Source organism: Phocoena sinus, chromosome 15 (genome assembly GCF_008692025.1).
Source record: "Phocoena sinus isolate mPhoSin1 chromosome 15, mPhoSin1.pri, whole genome shotgun sequence".
Taxonomy (NCBI): Eukaryota; Metazoa; Chordata; class Mammalia; order Artiodactyla; family Phocoenidae; genus Phocoena; species Phocoena sinus.
In genome coordinates, this window is record NC_045777.1 from 10,771,343 (window position 1) to 10,797,740 (window position 26,398).

The 26,398-nt window shown below is 42.2% G+C and overlaps 3 protein-coding genes across 7 annotated transcripts in view; 2 read left to right on the top strand and 1 right to left on the bottom strand.

Annotated features, from left to right (window-relative positions):
* On the top strand, nt 1-21,771 carry DPM1 (dolichyl-phosphate mannosyltransferase subunit 1, catalytic). 3 transcript variants are annotated; one of them, XM_032606621.1, is made up of 9 exons: nt 1-193; nt 3,136-3,235; nt 8,939-8,972; nt 11,324-11,400; nt 11,485-11,510; nt 13,291-13,386; nt 16,676-16,744; nt 19,187-19,301; nt 20,203-21,771. In XM_032606621.1, exons 1-9 carry the CDS (start codon nt 33-35, stop codon nt 20,305-20,307), a joined length of 783 nt encoding a protein of 260 aa, XP_032462512.1. In that variant the 5' UTR covers nt 1-32; the 3' UTR covers nt 20,308-21,771. The 3 variants fall into 3 exon arrangements, with proteins under 3 accessions (XP_032462512.1, XP_032462514.1, XP_032462513.1); XM_032606623.1 differs by lacking the exon at nt 1-193 and adding an exon at nt 1,141-1,199; XM_032606622.1 differs by lacking the exon at nt 1-193 and adding an exon at nt 1,670-1,831.
* Nucleotides 9,329-26,387, bottom strand: LOC116740740 (translation initiation factor IF-2-like). Of its 3 annotated transcripts, none has more exons than XM_032606624.1 (2): nt 23,697-24,334; nt 9,329-9,544 (listed from the first exon to the last, which is right to left on the bottom strand). In XM_032606624.1, the coding sequence occupies exon 1, from the start codon at nt 24,301-24,303 to the stop codon at nt 23,698-23,700; it is 606 nt and encodes a 201-aa protein (XP_032462515.1). In that variant the 5' UTR covers nt 24,304-24,334; the 3' UTR covers nt 9,329-9,544; nt 23,697. The 3 variants fall into 3 exon arrangements, with proteins under 3 accessions (XP_032462515.1, XP_032462516.1, XP_032462517.1); XM_032606625.1 differs by lacking the exon at nt 9,329-9,544 and adding an exon at nt 22,672-23,043; XM_032606626.1 differs by lacking the exon at nt 9,329-9,544 and having other exon boundaries at nt 23,669-23,771; nt 24,095-26,387.
* ADNP (activity dependent neuroprotector homeobox) overlaps nt 23,730-26,398 on the top strand; it is a 31,130-nt gene continuing 28,461 nt past the window's right edge. The window contains exon 1 of the mRNA XM_032606616.1: nt 23,730-24,372. The gene's annotated coding sequence lies outside the window, so the exon portion shown is untranslated. The remainder of the gene's footprint in view (nt 24,373-26,398) is intronic.

A 26,398-nucleotide genomic window follows, 5' to 3' on the forward strand; every position in this document is an offset into this window, starting at 1 on the left:
ATTCCGCTTCCGGCGCCTGGCGCAGCTCTGCCATGGCCTCCGGGGAAGCGAGTGGACTGTATACTAGGTCTCCGCGGGAGCCGGAGCCGCGCACCCCGCGACAAGACAAGTATTCGGTGCTTTTGCCCACCTACAACGAGCGCGAGAACCTACCGCTCATTGTGTGGCTGCTGGTGAAGAGCTTCTCCGAGAGGTAGCGCGCCCGGCCGCCCTCCTAGAGGAATGAGATGAGCTGGCTTTCCCGGCCTGGGTGTCGGCAGTTGGCTGCGAGAGGCGACCCCCTGCCTGGCTTCTCTTCTGTCTCCCGCTGGATGCCTTGGGGAGGAAGCCACGCTACGAGGAAGGAGGCGGATACTTCCCGGGTTCCCTCTGTGTCTCGGGTTCTTATCTCTGCCCTTGGGTTTTGTGACACACTCCTTTATTATACACTCCCTTATACTCCTCACCCCGCTTTTTTCTTAGAAGGGTTGGCCCCCTTTTATTTGTTTTATTTTATATTTGGCATGCGCCCGCAGCATATGGGATCTTAGTTCCCGGACCAGGGATCGAACCCATGTCCCCTGAGTTGGGAGCTCAGAATCTTAACCACCGGACCGCCAGGGAAGTCCCTAGCCACCCTTTTAATTACTGCGAGGCCGAAAGCCTGACCTCACTCCTCCCTCTATCTAGGTGGTTAGGATCTGCGGCAGGAGCCAGGACTCTCAGTGAGGCCGCTCACTCCCGCCCGGGTGCTGAGGGCTTATGTAAGCATGAGGTTTGGGCTCTGTGGGTTAGGGAGCTGCTACTGGGCTGGACATCCTTTCTGGAGAGGGTAGAAGGGCAGATTCGCTGCTGGTTGTTTGATGTGATTGTTAGAAACAGAGATTTTGGAGTTGAATTTGAAAGAGTTATACAGTTTTTTTTAAACTTCAGAAAATCGTGGTATCAGTACGAAGTAACTTGTTTTACGGTTGCACCAGTGGGATCATGTGTAAATCTTTGAAGATCTTTCCGTATCAGCACATACAAACTTCGCAAATTATTGTGAAAATTGGGTAATATCATATGGCTGTGTTCTAATTTTTCTAACCGGGTCATATCAATGAACACGGCTTATTTCCAGAGTTTTTCTGTTTTTCTCTTTTGACTTTAACTTTACAAATGAGAATAGGGACTTTGTGCACAACGTATTTAACAGCATTGAGAAAAGTGCTTGACACGTAAGAAGTGCTCCTTACACATTCTTACTTTTACTAGTATACCGTGGATAAAGTCTTTGTGGCGTAATTGCTGAGTCGATAGAGATGTGCTTAGTTTGATACTTAATGATAAATTGCTCTCAAAAAAGATAGTACCGGCTTAGGACACTCCAACATTCATCAGAGAGGGCCTGTTTCCCCACCAACCAGCCAGTTTTATTAAACCTACATTGTTGGAAATGTTAATTGGTGAAAGATACTGCTGTTTTGATTATAATTCTTTGAATGAAATAACTATCCTCACATTCACGGCTTTTCAAAGTTTTTTTATCCATAGCTTTTAACCCTTTTTTCTTTAAGTTATATTTTGATTTCTCAAGCTCTTTCCAGATGAGAGAAATTGTCATGTAGCTGATCTTGTTGAAGCTTGTCTTCTGATTATACGATATTTTTTTCTCTATTCTTTAATTTTTTTATGTAGTGCAGTTTATCTTTCAGTAGTTTCTGGGTGGATTTTTTTAAATCAAAATGAAGTTTAATGGCGGAAACAGCTATTTTCTTTTCAGACGGCAGTCAAGTAATCTAAAGTTTTCTCAGCTTGATTCCTTTAACTACCTCACCCTCAGGTGGTGTGGGTGCTTTGAAGTGGAGAGGTCAGTAATTTTGCTTATGAATGACTCCATTTGTTTATGAAGTATATCTCTTTCAGAACAACAACTAGAATTAACATCTTAACTTTTTTTTTAAGTGTTTATTGAATGTGTTACAATATTGCTTCTGTTTCATGTTTTGGTTTTTTCTGGCCACGAGGCATGTGGGATCCTAGCTCCCTGACCAGGAATGTAACCTGCACCCCCTGCACTGGAAGGCAAAGTCCTAACCAGTGGACCACCAGGGAAGTCCAACATCTTAACTTTTTCTGTCTTTACGAGCCAAATTTAATGCACTGTTGGAAACTGAAGTCATCTTATCTACTCTTAGAAGATAGGATGGGTTTTGCTTTCTTCCAAGTTTGCTGGGGCCGACTTTTTTAAGCTTTTGACAATAGAATGTGTTTTCTGGTTGATTTCCTCGCATTTGTTTCTTCAAGCAGGACCAGAGGAAGCAGAATGTTGCGTTTTGGGGGTTTGTCTGTATCTCCTTTTCTTTCCCCTTAAGTTTCCCAATAAAGTTAACAAAAAGAATGTTTTCTTTAAAGGAAGGTGGGGAGAGATGTGATGGTGATCACAGGTACATCCAAGTATTGTGCTGGCTTGTTTTTAGAATAAAAACTGTCACATGAAGTTAATGGGAACAACGAAAAGATGTTAATTTTGAAGCACTGACATCTTTTGTCATTCTATGCTCTTTTGGTTTTGGGGGGGTTTTAGGGTTTTTTTTTTGTTTGTTTTTTTTGATAGTGTGGGATAATGGGTATAACTGTTTGAAATAGTGATGTAAAAGACTGTCACCATTCTCAAGTGGGTTTTTTGAGGGTGAAATTAAATCAGATTTATTTATTCATGGCTTAAATTAAAAAGAATAATCACCCAGAGCTACTCAGCTGACTTGATATCTTTAAATATATTTTTGAAATGTTTTATGTAACTAAGACTTGATATTAAAGTTCCACAATTCCATTTCCCAAGTAGGTATAAAATTTTATATGATATCCTATCGTATATAATATATATGATCACTATAATTTTTTTAACAAAAGAGTATGTTTTCTGTGAGAATTTTAACATCTCAGGACTGTATAGCATTTTCCAGCAACGTACGTAATTGGGAGGTGACATAGTAAATATTTGACATTTATGTCATTTGATAATTAAAGTTTTCCTTGGTGCTTAACATGGCAATAAATTTCCACTTATACTGGGGAGGAATTAGTGATTTTAAAATCATTTTTTCATTTGAGACTACTGTCTCCAAGCAGTAGTTTAAATTTTAAAAAATTTAAATTTTTTTATTTTAGTGGCTTCAACTATGAAATTATAATCATAGATGATGGAAGCCCAGATGGAACAAGGGATGTTGCTGAACAGTTGGAGAAGATCTATGGGTCAGACAAAATTGTAAGTCATTTTTCTATCATATCAGTTATGTTTATATTGGGGAAAGATGATGGATGAACAGTGCTTAAATTCAGTCTGTCTAGAAACTGAAAAAGTTAAAGAGCAACTTATACACTTGGGGTTTAGATGCATTTTCATTGTGCTTGAGATTTTACATGTCTTTGATATGTTGAGTCAGTGGTAGGTTTACAGCAAGATAGCCTTTGGATGAACTCTGTTTTTATGTCTGACTCTGCAGATCAGTTTCCTTGAAGGGCAGAATTAAAGCATGATACTGAAATGAGAAGGAATATTGGTAGAGCTAGGTTGCAGTTAGTAATGTGTCTTGTTCTTTAGCACTCCCTTTCTCTAGGTATTCTCATACTGTCAGTAGAGAATCCTGCCTACAGCTAGCTTGTAGCTGGGAAAGGTGACTGATTGTTTTCATGTGAAACATGATTTTCCAGAGAACTTGGCATTTTTATTTTTATCTGTAGAACAGTCTTGTGGAAGTATTTAAATTGACTTTCTGAGTCTTAAACTTTAGATATTCCCACTGTGCCTTAAAGCCTGTTGTTCTTCTACAGGAGTAACTTAGGCAGATGTAGAGTTCATTTTGTAATAGCTTTGTAATTTTTATTTTTGATCAGTGTTTTGGCTTTATAAACGTTGGAGCATACTTGTGAGATCACTTCAGCTAATTCTTTGGCCAAAAGCATACATTAAATCCAGGTTTAATTAGAAAACACATTCTAGGCTTTGGGTATTTTGTAATTTGTATAGACCAGAATTTCTCAATCTCAGCACTACTGACCTTGGGACCTGATAGGTCTTTGCTGTGAGGGACTGTCGTGTATGTTGTAGGATGTTAGGATCATCCCTGGACTCTACCCACGATATGCAGCAGCAGCCCCCCTCCTCAGTGTGGCAACCAAAAATACCTCTGGATAACATCAAGTGTCCCTCCCTTTGTGGGCAGAATTGTCCCTCTTCCCAACAGAGAACGATTGGCATAGGAATAAAGAAGTCTCTTGGAATAGCCAGGACCTGGAAGCAACCTAAATGTCAATCAACAGAGGAATGGCTAAAGAAGATGTGGTACATATATATACAATGGAATATTACTCAGCCATAAAAAGGAACGAAGAAGTCTCTTGGAGAATCTTTATTGATACTTGCATTTCAAGAAATGGCAATTAAGCATCATAAAGAATAGGCTTGGGCTTCCCTGGTGGCGCAGTGGTTGAGAATCTGCCTGCCAATGCAGGGGACACAGGTTCGAGCCCTTGTCTGGGAAGATCCCACGTGCCGCGGAGCAACTAGGCCCATGAGCCACAATTACTGAGACTGCGCGTCTGGAGCCTGTGCTCCGCAACAAGAGAGGCCGCGATAGTGAGAGGCCCACGCACCGCGATGAAGAGTGGCCCCCACTTGCTGCAACTAGAGAAAGCCCTCGCACAGAAACGAAGACCCAACATAGCCATAAATACATACATACATACATACGTAAATAAAGTTAAAAAAAAAAAGAATAGGCTCTGGGTCCAGATATTCTTGATTAGTCCCAATAATGAAATAATTTCTGTGCAATTGCAGGAGATCTTAGTTGGTGAGAAGCATTTAAAGAAGTGTGTTACTCTTATATACATGGTAAATCTATCCTGTACTAGAGGTTCTTTCCATCTCACAGATGAGCAATTCACAGAACTAGCACACCTCAGTCCTCTCTGAATGTCTCCAGATGTACAAGTGTACAGAGGAGATAAAAACTGAGATTTTCATCCTTCTAGCAGTGACTTCCGATAATGCTAGGTTCATATTTTTGGCCAACAGTTCCTCAGTTTTTATTAAGTTCTGGGCCAGGGCTGATTCACATAATGTATAGAATACTTTCATTATGCACTTCCATTTAATCTGGGAACATCAACCTAACAGTGTTTTGAATACTTTTGTCATAGAACCTCAGCCTTGAGGTGTGATTGATTGATCTTAAGGAATGCCTGATGAATTGATCTCAAATTCTAAAACAACATGGTCTTCAAAGGGTTCCACTTTTCCCATCATCCAATAAAATGTAAAATAACGAGGAAAAAATAGCATTTACTATCGTGATTTCCGTGTGGTACCAGGGAAATTCCCTATTCATTCATTATTTTATCACTTTTAGGTCATTTAAACTAGAAAATTACGTGTGTGCACGTGCGCACACGCCAATAACAAGCTATGCCAGGGAGGGCACTTGCTTGCTTTTTAGGTGACATATATATATTTAGTTGGGGGAAAAATTAGGAACCACCTTACAATACCTCAGATAAAATATTCACAGATGCTTTGTTAGCCTTTCAAACTGGCTGAAATGAATATTTTAGAAAAAAAGCTAAAGAAAAAAAAAATTTAACTCTTGAGGTGAGGAAACAGACTAGAGATTAAGTGACTTTCCAAGGGTACATAGGTAATTAATAAATGGCAGGAGTGGGACCGTAGAAGAATTGGAGGCACATATTCTGAACTGTTAACAGTGATCACAGGGCGGGGAGGTATGAGATTTGGAGGGCTTCTATTATGTTTGATGTACATGGCTTGTTTCATCCCCCAACTTGAGATCAGATAGACTCATCTATATTTTGTCATTATTTATAGTTTAGTATTTTTAAAAATTGTTTTGATAATGAAGTGTAACACACATTCATTACTTTTTAAATGTCAAGCATAACTATAGGATTGAGAGATTTGACTACTTAAAAATATTTGGTTCATCCCCAAATACCAAAATATTTTCTCTGACAAAGAGATCAGTATCCTAATCAAATGTACAGAAATAAATATTCATAAAAACAAGAACTACAGGGCTTCCCTGGTGGTGCAGTGGTTGAGAGTCCGCCTGCCGATGCAAAAAAAAAAAAGAACTACAGATGGTCAAAAGTGAAAAAAATATGAGCCTCACTGATAAGAATTGCAAAATAGAGTACGATTAGCCTTTTCTTAGCTGCAGATTTATTTTTATTCTTTCTCCCAACCCGTTTTCGAGAGTACGGTAAAACAGATCCACTCAAATGGTGTTGATCCTAGTGGAAATTGATATAGTTTTCTGAAGTGTCACCAAGATTTTCTATGATAAAGATTTTTACAAAGTAAGGTTTTTGTCAAACAGATCATAGTGTCGTATGGTATTTTTCTAAGCAGTTGTGGTAAGCATTCTTCAGGGTATGTGCCCTGTACCCTTACACGCACTTCCTGTGAATTCACAGCTTCTTCTGATGACGGCTGAGTGAAGTGAGCTCTGTGTGCCCATTGCTGCCCCGGGGTCACACAGCAAATTAGCAGGGGGGTTCCATAGTCATCTACTAAGCCATCCTGCCTCGTGTAAGAAAAAGCAATCATACTGATGTGAGGAGGGAAAAAAAAGGAGAGGGGTGGAATTAGCAGTCTGAAAGTAAAGCACAGGAGATGAAACAATTTGAACTTTTTATTACATAAGAAGTAAACAAGTATATTCTTTTTTTTTTTTTTTTGTGGTACGCAGCCTCTCCCGTTGCGGAGCACAGGCTCTGGACGCACAGGCTCAGCTGCCATGGCTCACGGGCCCAGCCGCTCCGCGGCATGTGGGATCCTCCCGGACTGGGGCACAAACCCACGTCCCACATCAGCAGGCGGACCCTCAACCACTGTGCCACCAGGGAAGCCCAACAAGTATATTCTTGTCAAATGTAAATATTACCAGTAAAACTGAATTGGCCTCTGATGAGCATTTCTTGATCTGCATCCCAGTCCCTTCTCCAGGGGGAGACCCCGGCCCACATTTTGGTATATGTTACCCAGACCTTTTTGTGCACGTGTGTGTGTGTCTACGTCTATAGAACCAGGTAATGTGGTTTTATATGTGTGTTTTTGTTTTTGAACAGAAATGCGGTCTTCCTGTGTCATTCTGTTTTTTTTTTTGCGGTACGCGGGCCTCTCACTGTTGTGGCCTCTCCCGTTGTGGAGCACAGGCTCCGGACGCTCAGGCTCAACGGCCATGGCTCACGGGCCGTAGCTGCTCCACGGCATGTGGGATCTTCCCGGACCGGGGCACGAACCCGTGTCACCTGCATCGGCAGGCGGACTCTCAACCACTGCGCCACCAGGGAAGCCCTCTGTTACTCTTTAATTATACCTTGGTCATCTTTTGTCACCAGATTACCTCATTCTTTTAACTGCTCCATGGTACCCTATCTGTGTAACGTGGTTTGTATTTTATATAAACTTTTGAACGTTCTGAAAATTATAAATAACAAAATTATCCTTTGTTTGAAAAAAAGATTTTTAGCTAAAACATACGGTTATAGAAAATCTAAGATGAACTTTAAAGGATATGCTTTTTCAGGGCAAATACCAGATGAGGTCAGTATTTTGTCAGTAACAGTCAAGCACAAAATCAAAACCTGACATGTCTGGTTTGATTTTGTTCAGTGAATAGTAATTATTATAGATGATTGATTGAATGTCTAGTTCTCCTCTATATAAAAACTCATGGGGCTTCCCTGGTGGCGCAGTGGTTGAGAATCCGCCTGCCGATGCAGGGGACACGGGTTCGAGTCCTGGTCTGGGAAGATCCCACATGCCGCGGAGCAACTAGGCCCGTGAGCCACAATTACTGAGCCTGTGCTCCGCAACAAGAGAGGCCGCGACAATGAGAGGCCCGCACACTGCAATGAAGAGTGGCCCTCACTTGCTGCAACTAGAGAAAGCCCTCACCACAGAAACGAAGACCCAATACAGCCATAAATAAATAAATAAATAAATAAATAAAATAATTAAAAAAAAAAAATAAAAATAAAAACTCATGGGGTAGGAATGTATTTTGTCATCTTTGTTCCTCACCTAGACCTATAGCAGCTTGCATGTAGTTTTTAAAAAAAAGAGAAAATCTATCCTGCTTAAATTAAACTGCAAATACTTTGGAGATTGCAGTCTGAGGCAACCTGCTTACCCACTGGCAAGTGCCGGGGGGCGGGGGAGGGGGGAGGATAAGAAATGCTCAGTAGTTAGTCTACTTGAGCCCCCTACCTCAGAAACTTAGCGCCAAAACCTTGGCATTCTACTTCTCCAGAAATTTAGAGAAAAAAGGAAATAACAACTAAGTCAGTGTTTATATATGAAGCAAGAAGTGTAGAAAGACTAATTGACAAACTGTAAGGAGAAAGAATTTAATCTTAGGAATATAACCTGAAATCATGTCATTGGACCAATAGAGAATAAGATGAGGTCATCCAAGCATGGAGTCAAGATAAGTGGATGGAGTATCAACATTTAAAATCACAAAGGGAATTGAGAAAACAAGCATGGCTATCAAATATTCCAAAAAGGTATAGAATAAGTGAGTTAAATACTGTTTTCCTAGGAAGGAATCAATAGATATTGCTTAAAATGATAAATCAAGTAATAGACATAAAAAAATGTTTTTTTTGGTGGATAGCTCTGGGGTGCGGCAGAGGGCGGAGTTTAAGATTTGGTCTGTGGGGTTTGAGTGAAAGAATGTTACTTTTCCGTGAAAGCTATTAAATTATTTGATTTGTTACTAAATGCTTTTTTTACTTTGGCAAAAAATGTTAAGCATATTCTGCTTTAAGGTCTAATAAATGCAGCTGTATTTCTGTTAAAATGAGTGAGCACTTATTAAAAAAGAGTTTTTATTAGTCAGATTTTCGATTATTTGTGTTAAAATGCCATTTCTTATTCTTACAGCTTTTAAGACCACGGGAGCAAAAATTGGGACTAGGTAAGTAGAACCTCTCACCCCTCATGCCTGCTCCTTGCCTTGGTAAGATTATCCAGTGTGTATTTCCCCAGTATGGAACAGGGCCAAAATACAGTCACCTCCTGTGATGGTTTTTAATGATCTTAATGATATTCAGATGGTTTAACTTGAATTGCCTGTATGAGGCAAAGCCCACTTAGGAAAACAGAAACCACTGTAATTCTTTCAATATAGGGAATTTAATACAGAGAATCTAGTTACACAGGTGAAGGAATTGCTGAGAAGCCAAATGGAACAGTGGGGCTACTCAGAGATTAGTAGCAGCTGGAGCTCACTACCGCTCCTGGGCTGGAGCAACAATGGAGGAGATGGTGTTTTTAGAGCCGGGAACCCGGGCTGCCCAGAGGAGCTAGAATGGTGGAGTCAGGGATGCTTGGCAGAAGTGGGAGCCATGGATGGAATCTGGTCCATGCTGGGAGGCAGAGTAAAGGGGAGGACACTTGGACTTTTCCCCTTCTCCTTGAGATCTTCCTTCTTCCTGTGCCTCCCAAAGCTGCTTGGAAACCAGTTGACAAGAAAACAAATATAGTACCCTGCAATATAGAACAGAGAAGGGATCTAAGGGCAAACATTTAGACCAGCACACTCCCTTAGCTGTAAGTCTTTTGAACAGTTCTTGAAGTTACAAGTTTTTAAAAGGTGTTTATTTTTTTAAAAGGAAGCTTTTCCAGCTTTAAAATGTAAGTGGTTATAGAAAAGCTCAGATTAGGTCAGTCATTCTAAGATGAAAATCTTGAATGCCTTTATTTCTATTGTTGGTCACAGCTGCTTTATGTTGAAAAGTGGTATAATTTTACTGAAAAATTGGGGGAGCATGGAGGAAGCACAGTTCTTGAGAATTGAGTATCTGCTGTCCTGAAGACCCTCAGTTTCATGGCATGATCAAATGTTCTGAATATCTGAATCCAGAAGGTTCTTTGGGATTGAAATAATCTTGAAACTGCCATGAAAGCCACCAAGAATTACTAACCCGTCAGTGGAAATCCAGAAAGCTGTGGATAGTCATGTTTTTTAAAAATTAATTAATTAATCTGGTTGGCTCTTAGTTGCAGCAGGCGGGCTCCTTAGTTGTGGCTCGCCAGCTCCTTAGTTGCAGTTTGCAGGCTCCTTCATTGCAGCATGCGTGTGGTATCTAGTTCCCTGACCAGGGATCGTACCTGGGCCCCCTGTGTTGGGAGCGTGGAGTCTTAACCACTGCGCCACCAGGGAAGTCCCTGGATAATCACTTCTTTTTTTTTTTTTTTTTTTTTTTTTTTTTTTTTTTTTTTTTTTTTGCGCTATGCGGGCCTCTCACTGCTGTGGCCTCTCCCGTTGCGGAGCACAGGCTCCGGACGCGCAGGCTCAGCGGCCATGGCTCACGGGCCCAGCCGCTCCACAGTATGTGGGATCTTCCCGGACCGGGGCACGAACCCGTGTCCCCTGCATCGGCAGGCGGACTCTGAACCACTGCGCCACCAGGGAAGCCCATGGATAATCACTTCTTAACAAAAGAAGTCAGAAGAGTTCTGCCTTTCTAATAAGATACTGTGGTGATTTGGGGCTAGAGAATGCAGGAATTCCCATATCCTGTCCCTGACCAGTCACCCTTACCTGCCAAGTCCCCGAGGAATATTTAAGCATGGGGGTGGCTAAGTAATTGCTAGTTGCACCTTTGGCACCAGATACAGGGCCCTAGTGTACCAGCCTTACAGTGTAGAAGACACTCACTGTGTAGCTTTTGTGGGACAGGGGTGATGGGCTGAGCAGAAGCAGAGAGACTGGTTAGGTAGGGATCCAGGCATCAGAAGATGGTGCCCGGGACTAAAGTGAAATTGGAGACGAAAGAATGAAATTGAGAGTTTTGTTTTTTTTTAAGGGCTTCAAATGCTTGGCCTTTTTATTTATTTATTTATTTATTTTTGGTTGTGTTGGGTCTTCGTTTCTGTGCAAGGGCTTTCTCTAGTTGTGGCAAGCGGGGGCCACTCTTCATCGCAGTGTGCGGGCCTTTCACTATCGCGGCCTCTCTTGTTGCGGAGCACAGGCTCCAGACGCGCAGGCTCAGTAGTTGTGGCTCACGGGCCTAGTTGCTCCGCGGCATGCTCTGCTTCCCGGACCAGGGCTCAAACCCGTGTCCCCTGCATTAGCAGGCAGATTCTCAACCACTGCGCCACCACGGAAGCCCGAGAGATGTTTTTGATGGAGAATAACAAATAGGACGTTAGAGGACTAATGTATGCTTTTCAGAGGTGCTTAGCAATTTCTTCCCTGTTCAGATATATACCTAAGCATTTCTGGTGATTTCCTTTAATGGATATAAATATTTTCATTTTTAGGAACTGCATATATTCATGGGGTGAAGCATGCCACAGGAAACTACGTAATCATCATGGATGCTGATCTCTCACACCATGTGAGTGGTATATTTCTTTAGAGGCTACTTATGATAGTCTTAGCCTGTTTTACTGACCTACTCTTTATTCTTTCTAAATTTCAGCCAAAATTTATTCCTGAATTCATTAGGTAGGTATTTCTAATATTTGAAAGAATTATTCAAATCATTTATCTTATATTGATTTTGTACTTATTTTCATTTTTCATTCATTAAAAATACTCATGGTATTTTAAGTTTGCTATCAAAAATGAAACCAAGGTATAGCTTTGAGACATGTAAATATTTAGTTATGTGACTAAATGATATCTTTTAGGAGCCCTGAGAGGAGTAATCAACAGATAATTCCTTTGTTACCTAATTCTTACAGACTACAGAAAAATATGAAAAGCAGCTTCCCTGTTAAATGGAATTAAGCCCTGCATCGTAAGAGTAGAACACTATGAATACCTGGGGTTTATTCCAGGAATGCCAAAATCAGGAATCGGTCAAAAAAATTCATTTATCACATTAACAAAGAAAGCAGCATGACTGGGGACTTCCCTGGTGGTCCAGTGGCTAAGACCCCACACTCCCAATGCAGGGGGCCCAGGTTGGATCCCTGGTCAGGGAACTAGATCCCACATGCATGCTGCAACTTAGTGTTTGCATGCCACAACTAAGGAGCCTGCTGGCCGCAACTAAGGAGCCTGTGTGTTGCAACTAGGACCTGGCACAGCCAAATAAATAAATAAATATTTTTTAAAAAGAAAAGAAAAGAAGTGTGATTAAGTCTATAGATGGTAAAGCGTATTTGGTAAAATTCACTAGCCATTGCTAATTAAAATTTTAATATAGAAATAGAAGGAAACCATACTGAAGGAAAACATACTGAAGACAACCTGGTCCTAACACAAAGGTCTTACTTTTTGTTTTTGTTTTTTTTTTGGCCTCACTGCGTGGCTTGCAGGATCTTAGTTTCCCGACCAGGGATTTAGTCCAGGCCCTCAGCAGAGTCCTAAGCACTGGACCACCAAGGAATTTCCCCACAAAGGTCTTATTAAATGGTAAAATGTTGAGTCATTTCCAATAAACTCATTAATGATTATAGGCGTACAACCTATCATTAAACATGGAGATTTTAACTAATGTTGTAACATAAGAGTTTAGTATATATTGGTAAAGGATACAAAATTACATTTATTTGCAGGTAATGTAACTATATTTTTAGAAAACCCAAGAGACCATGCTACCTCTCAGAATAAGAATTTGGAAGCTGTTCTGAATGTAAGCTAAATACACAAAAACAGAATCAGATCAGGTCACTCACCTATTTAGAACACTTCCAGGAGTTCCTGTGAACACATGGGGAAAAATCCACACTCCTTTACTTGTCCCTCAAACCACCCGTGATGTGGCCCCTGCCTTGCATTCTGAACTCATCTTATGCCCCTCCCCCTTGCCTGAAGTGCTCTTTCACTGCTCCTAATGGCCAGCTACTCCTTGTTTGATCTCTGCATAAAAGTCACCTCAGAAATACCTTCTCTGCTTAGATCACCAATACACAAAAGCTCCTTTGACCTGATAAGGCAGTAGAACCAGTGGAGTAGAAAAGTCGTCCAAATGGCTAATAAACCTAAGAGAAGATATTCACCCTGGGATGTAGTCAGGGAAATGAAATTAAAATAACCGTGTGTTACTATTAGTTTTTCAAAATTAAAGACATATAGAACAATACATCCAGCACCAATAAGATGATAGAAAATGAACATGGATATTGCTGGAGGAAGTATGAGTTACTACAGCCTTTTTGGAAAGTAATTTCTGGTGATATCTGTTAGAATTAAAAATACTCATAAGCATTGCTTTAGCAATTCTGTTGAAAGCTCAACAGCTTTTTCTAATTGCCAGCTAATTTATTTTTTTCTGCAGGAAGCAAAAGGAGGGTAATTTTGACATTGTCTCTGGAACTCGCTACAAAGGAAATGGAGGTGTATATGGCTGGGATTTGAAAAGGAAAATAATCAGGTATATATGTATGTGCTCATGATTTCTCTATTTTTTTTTTAGTGTAACTACTAGAAATATGTTTTTAACAGGTATTTGGATTAAATTACCATGCTGCCTTGGAGTTTGTGGGATCAGATTGTAACTTCCAGAAAGTATTCCCAGATAGCTTCTTACCCACAGTTTTTCCTGTGTTAGAGTATTGTATTTTGGATGGTTTTCACTTGGGAAAAATTTGCATAAACCTTTGAACCTTTCGTAGAAATGGTTTAATTCAGCACAGTTTGTTCTGCTGGACCTTCAGCTTTGATTTAAGTGAACTATTCATCTATATTTTTGGACTAAATATGTAATTTTTTCCATATATATTTTTCAATAATTTAAGACACTTCATGATTTCAGCTTTTACTAAGCAGCATAAAGTAGTGAGGCTTTGGAGGCAGACCTGGGTTAAAATCCTGATTGTGTCTTTTAATTACTTGTGTCCCCTTGCATTTTACCTTTTCTAGGCTTTACTTTCCTCATGATAAGATGGAAATAAAACAAACTGTTTCAGTTTTCTATTACAGTGTAACAAACCATCCCAAAACTGAGTGACTTACAGCAACAATTTATTGTTTCTCACAGTTCTGTGGTTTGGCTACTGGTTCCTCTGCTGACTTCACCTGGGCTCACTCATGCAGTTTCCTTCAGCTGGAGGCTCCAAGATGGCCTTATTCATATGTTTGGCAGTTGGTACTGGTTGTTGGCTGGGCCATCTCAGTTCTCCTGCATGTGGCCGCTTACCTGGGAAGCTAGATCAGCTTCTTTACATGACATCCTAAGGGCAGCACCCAAAAGTACCAAGGCTGCAACTGCAAGGACTCTTGAGTCCTAAGCTCTGGGGCTAACACCAAATTAATTTTTGGTCAAAGCAAGCCCATAATCAAGGGGTGGGGAAATAGAATCCACCTCTTGATGGGAAGACCCACAAAGAATTTTTGACCATATTTAATCTATGGCACCTAGGTTGTTGGGAAGATGTGTTTCTATCTCTAAAGGATCTATATAGCTTATTGCTTTTTGTGTAACAACATAACTTTATATAAATTCTTACTGATAGTATTTTTTATCACCCACTTCATTCCTATTGAAGGTTCTGTTAGGTTAATGTCACTTTTGCCTCTTAACTCTTAAACCTTGGGCAAGTATTTCAAACATGTAAGAGCCTCGGTCTCCAGGTTTTCAATCCTCCTGAGCTTTGAAGTCATGTAGAGGGAAAATTATACACAACTGCTCCCTGTTTGTCCTCCCTTTCTTGTGCGCACACATACTGCAGACCACCTGAGTGGCTCTCCAGAGGTGGTGCGAGAGCACCAGTATTTTTCACAGGCTCCCAGATGATTCTGTTGTGCAGCCAGGGTTGAGAGCAACAAATCAGTGATCTCTCAGGCCTCTCTGAATTGTTCATTAAAGCTACTATTTAAAATCAGGGAGTCCCAGTCAGAGACAATTTACAACGTTTAGTTGGATCATTTAGTTGTTTTGAGTTGTATCTGTCATTAGTTGTTAATGTCTGCACTGACTTTATAGTATAAACTCCTGAGAAAGAGTCTGTATCACTTGCTCAGGGTCTCATTTGTATGGTCCAGAACCAGAATTGAACCCAAGTCTGTCTGACTCTTGCTGCATTTTAATTAAAAGACCCCAATTTTAAAATGCATTACCTTAAATAAATGTACAAATATATACATACAGACATGCGCACATACACATAAATACATATACACTCACATTCCTTTGATTACACCCATTTTGGTGGGTAAACTATGTCCTGGAATTTTTTGGTAGCTATTTGAAGGAAAATGTTTCTGTTAGCCATTATGCCAGCTATATCCCTAACCATGTTATTTATATGAAATAGACACTCCTGGGACTTCCCTGGCAGTCTAGTGGTCAAGACTCCACACTTCCAATGCAGGGGGCTTGGGTTTAATCCCTGGTCTGGGAACTAAGATCCCACATGCTGTGGGGCACGAGGGGGTGGGGGGGGGAGGAAGGGAGGGGAAGGAGAAGAAGGAAGGAAGGGGGGAAGGAGAAGGAAGGAAGGAAGAAGGAAACACTCCTAAGGAGTGCCTTGATGGTTACCCTGGCTTTGCAGAGAAACTGTTTTCTCCAGGCTGCTTCCCCTGCTGCCCTCCGCACCCCCGCCAAAAAAAAAAACCACCTTTTTTCTGAATCTGAACACTCTAAAATAATCTGAGCCCACTAAAATATAGCTGCAGTACCAAAGTCATTTTTTCCAAGTGTACTTCACATCTTTTTGAAATGTTAATAATAGCTATTAGTAATAGATTACAGTTGATTGATACCTAGTTGTGTTTGAAGCACAGATCCTAAAGTCATTGTTATGGACTGAATGTTTCTGCTAGAATTCATGTGTTAAAGTACCTTGTGCAGGGAGTGTTGGTATTTGGAAGTGGGGTTTTGAGAAGGTAATTAGGTTTAGATGAGGTCCTGAGTGTGGGGCACTTTTGGTGGGATTAGTGCCCTTTCAAGAAGAAACCAAGAAAGCTTGGCCTTTCTCCTCCTACCCCCACCCTCAGCCCCTCTGCCCCCCTCCACTTGAGCACACAGCAAGAAGGTACCATGTGTAGGCTAGGAACAGGATCCTCACCAGGAACCAAGTCTACAGCACCTTGATCTGGCACTTTTCAGCCTCCAGAACTGTGAGAATTGAATATCTGTTGTTTAAGCCACCCAGTCTATGGTATTTTGTTATAGAAGCCCAAGCAGACTAAGAAAGTCTCAGAATGGAACTTTTGGTCAATTTCCAGAGATTGCCAAAAACCAAAACCTTCTCCCACCTGCACACCTTTAAAAAAAAAAAAAGCCATTTTAATGCAAACTGACCTATTACCGAGTTGGAAACTGCCATCACTTGGTGATCTGAATCTGAAAAAGGAACTCCAGATCCCTGATAGATCACTTTTGTTGTCTTGACAGATGTTTGTAATTCTAAATCATGACTGTTGGCAAATATGCGAGTTGAGTTAAAAAATCTATTACCATTCCCACCTAGAGTTTGGAAGAATGAGTGTTTTATGGTCACTTCTACATGTCACATTCCAAGAATAAAAATCCCTATTTTCTGAAAAATGAGAACTACCAGATCTCCTTTCACTGATTTCTGTTTGTTCCATAGAATTAACATTTTTGTGAAATAGTGTTGCATTTATGAAGTCAGTGTAGCATTTTTAGCACTCTACACTTGGGTGTATTTCTTTTGTTTAGAAATTGTACTTTATAAAGAAAATCTTTTATTTGGCAGCCGTGGGGCCAATTTTATAACTCAGATCTTGCTGAGACCAGGAGCGTCTGATTTAACAGGAAGTTTCAGGTACAGTGAAAACCTGTGATTGTGTGTATTCTACTATTTACAATTTCTTGCCTAAATTTCTTGCTTTATAATGACTTAAAGAAATACTTTTCGTTTCTATCCCATTTTTGTTCTGGAACGCTAAAAAAGACAGACTGAAGTTGGTTAGGAGCTGCTAATGAAGCGTAAGCATCTTAAGGGAAAACATCGTACTTTTTAGAGAGTATGGACGACAGGTTCATGTGCTTGTTAACAGTGGTATCGCTGCTCAGCCCTTGAGGGGCCTGAGGTGACCATAGACTGCTCATTCAGGACGTTACTGAGATGGGCTTCAAAAGCAGTGCCTCTTCCAGTAATTTTCTGCAGCTTATAGCATTGTCCACAGAAAAGTTTAAAATCTTTAATATTTATATAGAGCTTTTTCAGTTTCCTTATTTTCCATGTTTTTTATTAAAAAAAAATTCTTGTTTAAATGGAGCGAAGCCTCCTGCTAGGTCCTTGGGGGTTTTTTATTTTTGTTTGTTTCTGGGGGTGTGTGTATTATCTCTGAAACTATAAAATTTCTGTTCATCTGCTTTAAGGCTGAGACCCATGCATTGGTTAATACTTTCTATTACTTGGCATTTGCTTCTATCCATTAAATAATGTTGATTCTTCCATACTTCGTTAGAACACACAAACACACAAATTTAGGAGCTGGTTGTTGAAGGTTAACTAGTTCCATTAGTGCAACTGCAAGTCTGTTGGATAGCAGTTCAGAGATAGTAAGACAGAGTCAAAAGTGAAGAGAGGAGCCATCGCAAATTAGAGGTCAGATAATGAAAATGAAACCACTCTAGAATTAAAATGTAAATTATTTTGAAAGCACAATTTGGTGTATAAAAGATAGATAGGAACCCCATAAATACATCTCTTCAGTTCCACACTTCGAGGCAAATGAATAATGTGTTATAAAGATCTCTGATTTCCAGAGGAAAAAAAAAGATTGTAATTAAAAAAAAAAAAAGATACTGTGGTGGAGGAGACAGGGTTGGCAATGAAGAGAAATAAATCTTACAAAGTGACTCTTACGGGAATAAAGTGACTCTTACAGGGAAAGAATTCGTAGCCTAATCCTAGTTTTAAAGGTACTGCTGAAACGTTATTCCATTATCCCACCATCATAGTTCTTCCCATAATCCCAGACCTCCCTCCCCTACTTAACATCATTTGACACATATCTTTAGTTTCTACTGCTAAAATCCCAAAACATGAAAAGGTGCCTGAAACACAGTAGGTTCCTCAATAAACATTTGTTATTGAATGATTATTACGACCATCAGAATCTCCTTTCTTCACATTTATTCCAGACTTACCCTTTTGAGTTCTGATGGAGACTGTGTGGGTAAAGGAGTGCATACCACTAATCCCCCTCAGGTTCCTCTAAGGACTGTGCTTTAGCCTTATAGCCACCTAAAAGCTTGAAAAACAAAAGGTGGGGTAACCTGAAAGGAAGCCTGAGAAAATATGTGAGTTCCAGGTATAAAGCCCTCTGGCATTATAGATCCAGGTGGCTTTAACTACCAAGAGAACAAAGTTACGGCCTCACCTAGCTTTCTCCGAAACAAAAACAGCAAGAAGAAAGAGGTAGGAGTTGCTGCCTTTCTACTCACTGAGGCTCAGGGTTTTTTTGTTTTTTAACCTCAGTGACTCTGAAAATAGGGAGCTCCTGAAGAACGTGACTGAGTTCACCCATAGGACTTCCCAGCTCCCGTCTTTCTTTGTAAATCTGATGAGCTCTGCCCTTGGCCTGCAGTCCATCTAAAGTTAGGGTGTGCATTCGCCCAGTTTAAGTGTCTAACTGTGACCTCAGTTGCTGATATCTGATTCCCACCAGGATTGCCTCATCCTGTGATCCCTACTTCCTGTCTTAACCTAGCTTAACCAAGCTCATCCTAGAGGGACTTAGTTTATCTCAGGAATTTATTTAGATCTCAGGAAATAGGAACTTCATAGACATTTATGAGGAAATGCCTGTTAACTACTTCTTTCTTGTTACCTAGTTTATATTATTGCTTCATCATCTGTCAACTCTGTTGTTCCAGTATTTGAAACAGTTTCTCCCCTTTCAGCTTTAAAAATAAATTAAGAAAATAAAAACTACAAACGATGGGGGGGTTCTCCACAGGATTCACTTTATCACCATATTTTTATAATTTCTGATAGTGTGATAGGAAGATAATTCTCTAAAAGATACTAAGAATTCATTTTCAGAATCGTCCCAAATTATTTACCAAATATTTTTATGGCCTTCCCAGTTCAGGACAAATGTATCATAATCATCAACTGTGAGAACTTTTCTATATACAAATGGCTGGTGAAAGTTTAAGGTTTTATAAATACCAGTGAACTTTTTGTAAGGTCAGGATACATGTAGGCATGTATGTTTATCCAGGTGTTCATATACATTTTAATTTCTTACAGGTTATACCGAAAAGAAGTTTTACAGAAATTAATAGAAAAATGTGTTTCTAAAGGCTACGTCTTCCAGATGGAGATGATTGTTCGGGCGAGACAGCTGAATTATACTGTTGGCGAGGTATGGTAAATAGTGTTATACTCCTCATAAAGAAACAATAGGGTTATACTCTTTATCATAAAAAGGTTAATTTTCATAAACTACTAAAAAAATGTGGAAGGCTTCCAGGTGTCCACGCAAAAGGGTGAAAATTAACATTTCTTTAAAATTAATATATTTGTCTTACCAAGATTTAAAGCATAACAGAAGGCAGCATTCCCTTTTAAATAAATAAAAGTTACCGGTATCTTCTTTCTCCTTTCCCTTTCTTCTGACCACTCAGCATTATGGGATGAGTCTGCTGCTTTTCCCCTTGTCTCAGCCATCAGCCACCCTACTTAAAAATGAGTGGTGAATCCCTTTTGCCCGTTGCCTATGAGTAAATGAAAAGGGCAAGAATTGGGGGAGCAGAGGGGATTTGTAATATTTCCAGCCGGCTAGTAAGTTCTTAGGGAACACTCTCCTTGTTTAACAATAATATTCTTATTCAGAGCAAGAAAATAGCTAACTAGAATGTTACTACTGTTGTGGAAGTTATAAGATTTTTAACTTAGTGCTAAAACAGTGACAGCTAAATTTGATGGACTACTGAAAAAAATTAGGTGAAAGGCCATTTTACTTTGGGCATATAATTTTTCTTGGAAGCTTGAGTAAACCAACTTAATATTCAGGATCAATGCTTTTCAAAACAGTTGTAGCTTTGGCTGGATGACCTATTTTTAGATAGTAAAATGCATGTTTAATTTTGAAGACTTGGCGGTGTACACAGTTGCTGTAAGAATCCCATAATTCGGATTTACCTTGAAGGACTTGCTATCAGCGGACTAATCTTGTTTCTGTTGTATGAGTAATTGTTGTATGCCTGCTATGCTTGCTTTCTAATATTTTTGAAGACTCACTTAACATATATTTTTTTAACTAGGTTCCAATATCATTTGTGGATCGTGTTTATGGTGAATCCAAGTTGGGAGGAAATGAAATAGTCTCTTTCTTGAAAGGACTATTGACCCTCTTTGCTACTACATAAAAGAAAGTTATTCATTTATACTTAATCATGTTCATTTCAATTTAAACATAAAAGAAGCCTGGTTGCTGATTTTTATAAAATGTATTCTTAGAACATAAATCATAAGGTAAGGTAAATTTCATGCAAATCTTTTTTCCTGAGAAACTCCATTTTACATGTCAAATTAAATTAGAAAAATGAGCAGCGTTCTCAATTTTCGTTTACATTTTGCTGTACTAAGACCTATAAATAAATGTATATGAAATTTTTGCATAAAAATGCTTTCATTAGCGTATGCAAATGCAGGATTTCTTACATGGGGAAGATTTTGAAATATTCTTTATAAAAACTGTGTTCAGGGGCTTCCCTGGTGGCGCAGTGGTTGAGAGTCCGCCTGTCGATGCTAGGGGACATGGGTTCGTGCCCTGGTCCGGGAAGATCCCACGTGCCACGGAGCGGCTAGACCCGTGAGCCATGGCTGCTGAGCCTGCGTGTCCGGAGCCTGTGCTCCGCAATGGGAGAGGCCACAACAGTGAGAGGCCCGCGTACCGCGAAAAAAACCAACCAAACAAACAAAAACTGTATTCATAGCTCTGGATTCATACCTAATACATGTCAGAAGTAAGAGGAGTGCTAATTATATTCATGAAATACACATATGATACATGGCTGTTTCTATATGAACTAAAAAAGAAATACACACCTCTGGCCCCCCCGACCTTTTTTTTTTTTTTGGCTGTGCTGTGCAGCTTGTGGGATCCTAGTTCCCCAACTAGGGTTGAACCGGGGCCCCCGGCAGTAAAAGCGCCGAGTCCTAACCACCGGACCACCAGGGAATTCCCAGCTGTAGTAATTTTTAAACAACTATGTTTTTTTCCTCAAAATATTTTTCATGTTATTTCAGGACCCTTAACAAAGCATACATCTTTAGTAATATGACTAAATCCCCTGTAGCTCTTCTGTTGAGAAAACCGTTCTGCCAGTTGAAATGTTCAGTAAAGCCCTCAGAAATATTCTATTTACCCACCTTAAGTGGGTATTGCAAAAAAGATTAATTTCCAAGTATAGCATAGCTTTTAGATCACGCAGTGTCTTTTAAAATTTTGAGTAAGGCATACTTTGAGCAAATAAGCTTAAGATCAAATTGACTTTCCTTAGCAAGTGAAAGGAAGGGGCATCTCTAAGTCATTTAATAAGCAGATTCAGTGAACAGTATTCCTACTGCTGCATTTTCCTGGCTTAATTTGGCTGCTGAAGAAACTTCAAGTCTGATTTTTCCATTTGCATTTCTAACAGATCCTACCAGAAATGAATACCAGAGTATAAAACCTTTGGTGTCGTTTTGAACATTACCAATTCCCATAGTTGAATCCATAGGACACATTCCAATAAGGGCCTCTACTATTCTGTTTCCCTTTTATGCAGAGCTGAACAGCTGGCCCACCATGGACCCCTCTTCCTTGGGGAAGTGACTTCTCTCATCACTACTAACAACTAGAAAATTTATTACCACTGATGTAAAATAATTTTTTTTGAGTGTTTAGATTCTTTCTCGTCTGAGCCCAAAGTTAAATTTTCATTGTCAACTCTGTGGAGCAGAGATTAAATAACCACCTCAGAGAGCCCACTATAAAATACTGTCTTCTCAGACCTCACTAGGGTAGGTACCTTTTGCCTTTGTTTAGTCTTTTGGTTCTTATTCCCACAATCATTACAACACTATCATTATTTACAGTAAATTATTTGAGCAGTGAAAACTTTCACCATTTGGAAGTTATTTAGAAAAGAATCTGGACTATTTAGATAGATTTTTGTAGTAAATCTGGTGACTTAAACACTGTAAAATCTTTTTAAACATTTACATGTGAATCCAGCATCCCTTTTTACTTTGTAAATGGGGCCAAGGATGAAATCCAGATGTTCTCCCTTTGTATTGGTATTATCTCTGTATGAAATCGAAGTATATCTAAGGAAAACTAAATTTAAAATTATTTTGCTTATTTCATATTAGTTCTTGCCTGTCTTCTGCAACATGGAATTAGCTTCTTCATCTTTGTTTCTCTAAATTGAATGTTTTGGGTCCCCTCCTCCTTTTTACAACTTTTTTCAGCTGTTTTCCCTTGAAATACTGATTTGGCTTTTAAAGATATAGTTTATCACAATTTCAGAAATTAACGGAATACTGTGTTGGATGAAACAGCTTGTTAAACCTGCTAACTGAAGCCTTAGACATTGAGCTATATGTAACCAAAATTTGTTCTGTTTTCAGTAAAGTCAGATTTTTTGCGGATGTTACGTATGGTTTGAAACTATTTTAACATGAAATTTAGAGAAACAGCAAAAGATAAGTGTAAGATGTACAGAGCACATCTTAACAGTTTGGTTAATCCTTCACAATTGACATTTATTACTTTTAAGTATGTCTAGCCAGTGATAGACACTCATATGCAGTCAACTATAAAAGGTGGATTCAAGAATGTTGAGAACACAATGTGTTGGTTGGGGTTGACCTAAATTTACAAAGGCCCACGTTGTGTCCTATGCTGTCCAAATTGCGGGAGCACTAAAAGGCTTGGGACTACAGTCTGGTTTTTAAGGATCTTGTGGAGGCCCACTGGCAACATCATTTCACATCCTTGGGCTTCACTAGCCCAGTGGCCTCAAACGCTAGGGATCCCACTTGTTTTCTTCAGGCCAAAGAGAAGAGTCCATCACTGATTCGGAAGAATGTCCAGTCCCAGGGCAACAGCCGGCCTTCTGTAAAACGCAGGCCTGTCCACTGAATAGCGCACCTCACCGCAAGGGGTCAAGCATCCATGGGGTTGGGTCTCATCTCAAGTGGGTGTGTGAAGCACGAGGCCCTCACACCTCATTTAAAGCAGGAGGTGTCGGGCATGACCGGCCAGGTGTGTCTGCCCTTCCGGCTGCTGCCCAGCCCGAGAGCGCGGGCTTCCCAGCACGTGGAGCCGCGGGGCTGCGCGCACGCCCCCTCCCACCAGATGTAGTCCAGGCCCAGCTGGGCCCGCGCAAGGATCCCCAGCGCGGCCACCTGACTGAGTGCAGCGCGTGCTGCGGCCCTCCGCTTGTGCCTCCGCCGCCGGCGCTGTGGCCAGAGGAAGGCGCCCGCCGTGCACACGGGCCATGGAGGCGCACTGCGGCCATTATCCGCGGCGCCTCCTAGTGGGTCAATGGCAAATCCTCTTGGTTCTCGCGAGAGCTCCCCCTCAGTGGGGATTATATAATGTCCCTTGGGTGGGGGTGGGGGTGCTGATGCCACCCTCCCTCAGAAAAAGTTAGTAGCAAACACAGGTGGGAGTAAGAGTTGTCTATGGTGGGGGGAGGGTACTATCCCCCACTGCCCCCCTTAGTTAGCTGGACAATGAGTCCTCTTATGCTAATGAGATACTTACGTCACTTCCGCTCTTTCTCGGCCGCCATTTTGGCTAGGGCAGGTTCGGGGACTCGCTCCGAGGCGCTTGTATTGTCTGCTGAGGGGAGACGCGGGATCAGCCCCCCTCCCCCGCCCGTTGCTGCCGCCGCCTCCGCCGGCCCGGTCTCCCCTCCGCCGCCCGCCGGGATCCATGAACTGAACTCCCGCCCCCCCGACCGCCGCCATCTTGTGCCCCCTCCCCCTCCCGCGGGCAACGCTAAGGGGGATTTTGGCGTCTCCTCAGACACAGCTCCCTCTCTCGGTCCCCGCTGCTGAGGAGTGAGAGGAGCGCGGCCGTCGCCGCCCGCCTGCCCGCGCCGGTGAAGCCGCCTCTCCCACACCCTCCGTCTCCTCCCTCCGCCCCTCCTTTGTCTGCACCGCTCGACGACGCTGCCGCCGCCGCCCGCGCGGGGACTGGAGGGAGCCGCTCGCGCCGCCGCCGCCGCCCGCCGCTCTGCTGCGCCCGCCGCGCCCCCCGGCAGCAGCCGCGGCCGCGGCGCGAGCCGGACCCCGCCGAGGCCGCCGAGCCGGAGCGCGACGAGGCCCCGGGCGCGCCCTCGCCCCCGCCAGCGTCGTGCCGCCGCCATCCGCCCGCCGCCGCCGCCGCCCGGCCCCCGAGCACGCCGGCCCCGCGCGCGCCTCGAGGCCGAGTCAAGGTAAGCCCGGCGACCGCCGCGCGCGGACCCACGGCCGGCCCCGCGGGCGCATTATTGTTGAGACCGCCAGCCCTCCGGCCACACACGCTCCTTTGCATAGTCCGGTGCTGACGGAGCACCCGCCCCGGCGCGGACCGCTACCCGGGCTCTTGCTCCGCGGTCCGGGCGCCTCCTCCTGCAGCCCGACCCCCCTTCCCCGCCCCGTGAGCCCGCGGAGGCCAGCAGCCGCCCTGGCCGCCGGAGCTTTTGCGGCTAGTGGCATCTCTCTCCACCCCGCCCCCAGCAAGAATCGAGCTTCTCCCATCCCTGGAACTACTCCCGCCCCCCGCCCAAAATGAGCCCCCCACGCACACCCCCAATCCCTGGGACGAGCCTTCTGCCAGGTCTACCCACCTTTAGTCGGGGGAGGGGGGAATAGATTGGGGGGCGGGGAACATGCATGGCACGGAGTGAAAGTCTTTGCTTCCCCTGTGCAATCCTTCCTCCCCAACAAGCCAGCTCCCCTCCTATCCTGACCACGGAGTCCTCCACCACCCCCTTTTCTCAATCGCAGCTGCCTGGTCAGCACGACCTCTTGCGAGCATTCTGAGCCCCAACTTTGCAGTGAGATGGTAAAAAATGGAAATCCAGAAAGCTGCGAAAGATTTTTTTCTTTTTTCTTTTTGTGTGTGTGTGTGCAATGAATGGGGAGTAGTTCTTTGAGCACCCTTTTATTCACCTCTTCTTTCCTCTGGGCTGCCTGCCTGCCTTCCCCTCCCCCCAAACCTGGATGCCTGTCTGCTGGAAAAGGCGCGATTGCTTCTCTTCCTCTTCTGCCCAAGACCAGGCGCTAAGGTCTAATAGTCTTTTCAGGCACACACATACCCACACTGAGTCTTCTTGATGTTCTTGCCTTCCCAATTCCTCTGGACAGTTCTTGCCATAACCCCATTTCTCAGACAAAGGCTTAGGAGGGAAAAGAACCAAACTGTTTCCTGTGTTTGCCATTTTGATGCTGTCCATCCCCACACACCCAATCTCTTTCCCTGATGCTTCTTGTGCCAGTGTCTTGAACCTTCAGAATGGGGAAAAAACAAAAACAAAAGAACTCTTGGGTAGCTTGATACAGTTTCCTTATAAATCCGCATTGTTGCTTCTGGTTTATGGCCTTGAAGAAAATACCAGCCCCCACCCAAAATGCACCGCAGCCAAGTCGGCTAAAGGCGATGAGTGTTGGAGTCAGTAGGGGGCGCATTCCCTGCACTGGGTAAGGCTGCAGAGGGGGGAAGGGCCCCAGAGCTAGAACAGGATGTGCTTCACAGCGCCTTCTACAGACCATGGGAAAATGGACCCAGCAAGACACACTCACACACTCTTAGTTGGTGAGCTGACAGCAACATGGTGAAGGATCAAGTGAGTCAAGAGCAGTGATTTTATTTCTTTTAAAGAATTCACCCTGCGTTTTAGAAGTTCTCTCTTTTTACTTTTTCAGAACTGTTGACCCTTAGACAACCCACATTTGTTCTTGAGGAATCATCTTGGCACATCCTTGGTACACAGATAGCCCCTTCTCTGGAATTCTCCCACCTTAAGCTTTGAATGTGTCACCATATCTTCCCAAGGTCAGATGGTAAAGGGAAAAGTTTAAAACCTCAGAGTAACAGGTTTGGGGGAATTGCTGATTACCTCCCTTCTTCATGGCCCCAACCTTTTCAGCTCTTTGAGAGTTGAAAATCCTTGAGGGATGTTAGAGTTTAGTGGGGTAGTAATTTTCATAAGTATGTAGATGGGTGTCATGATTTGCAAAGCCTTGTTGGTAAACATCAAGCCCATGTTGAGTTCTTCATTGTCAGACTCAACAGAGTTGATTGTAAAATTTTCTTTCTTTCCAACTTTGGACTTGCGGTTGCTGTTTGTTATCTCAGTAGCCAACCGCCTTTGCAAAAGTGTTGACACCAGTCTTCTGTGAGCACCCACTTTCATAGGGTGTGTTGATTTCTATAGATTTTACTCCTCTTGTTATTTCCATAGGTGTGAGATGCACAAT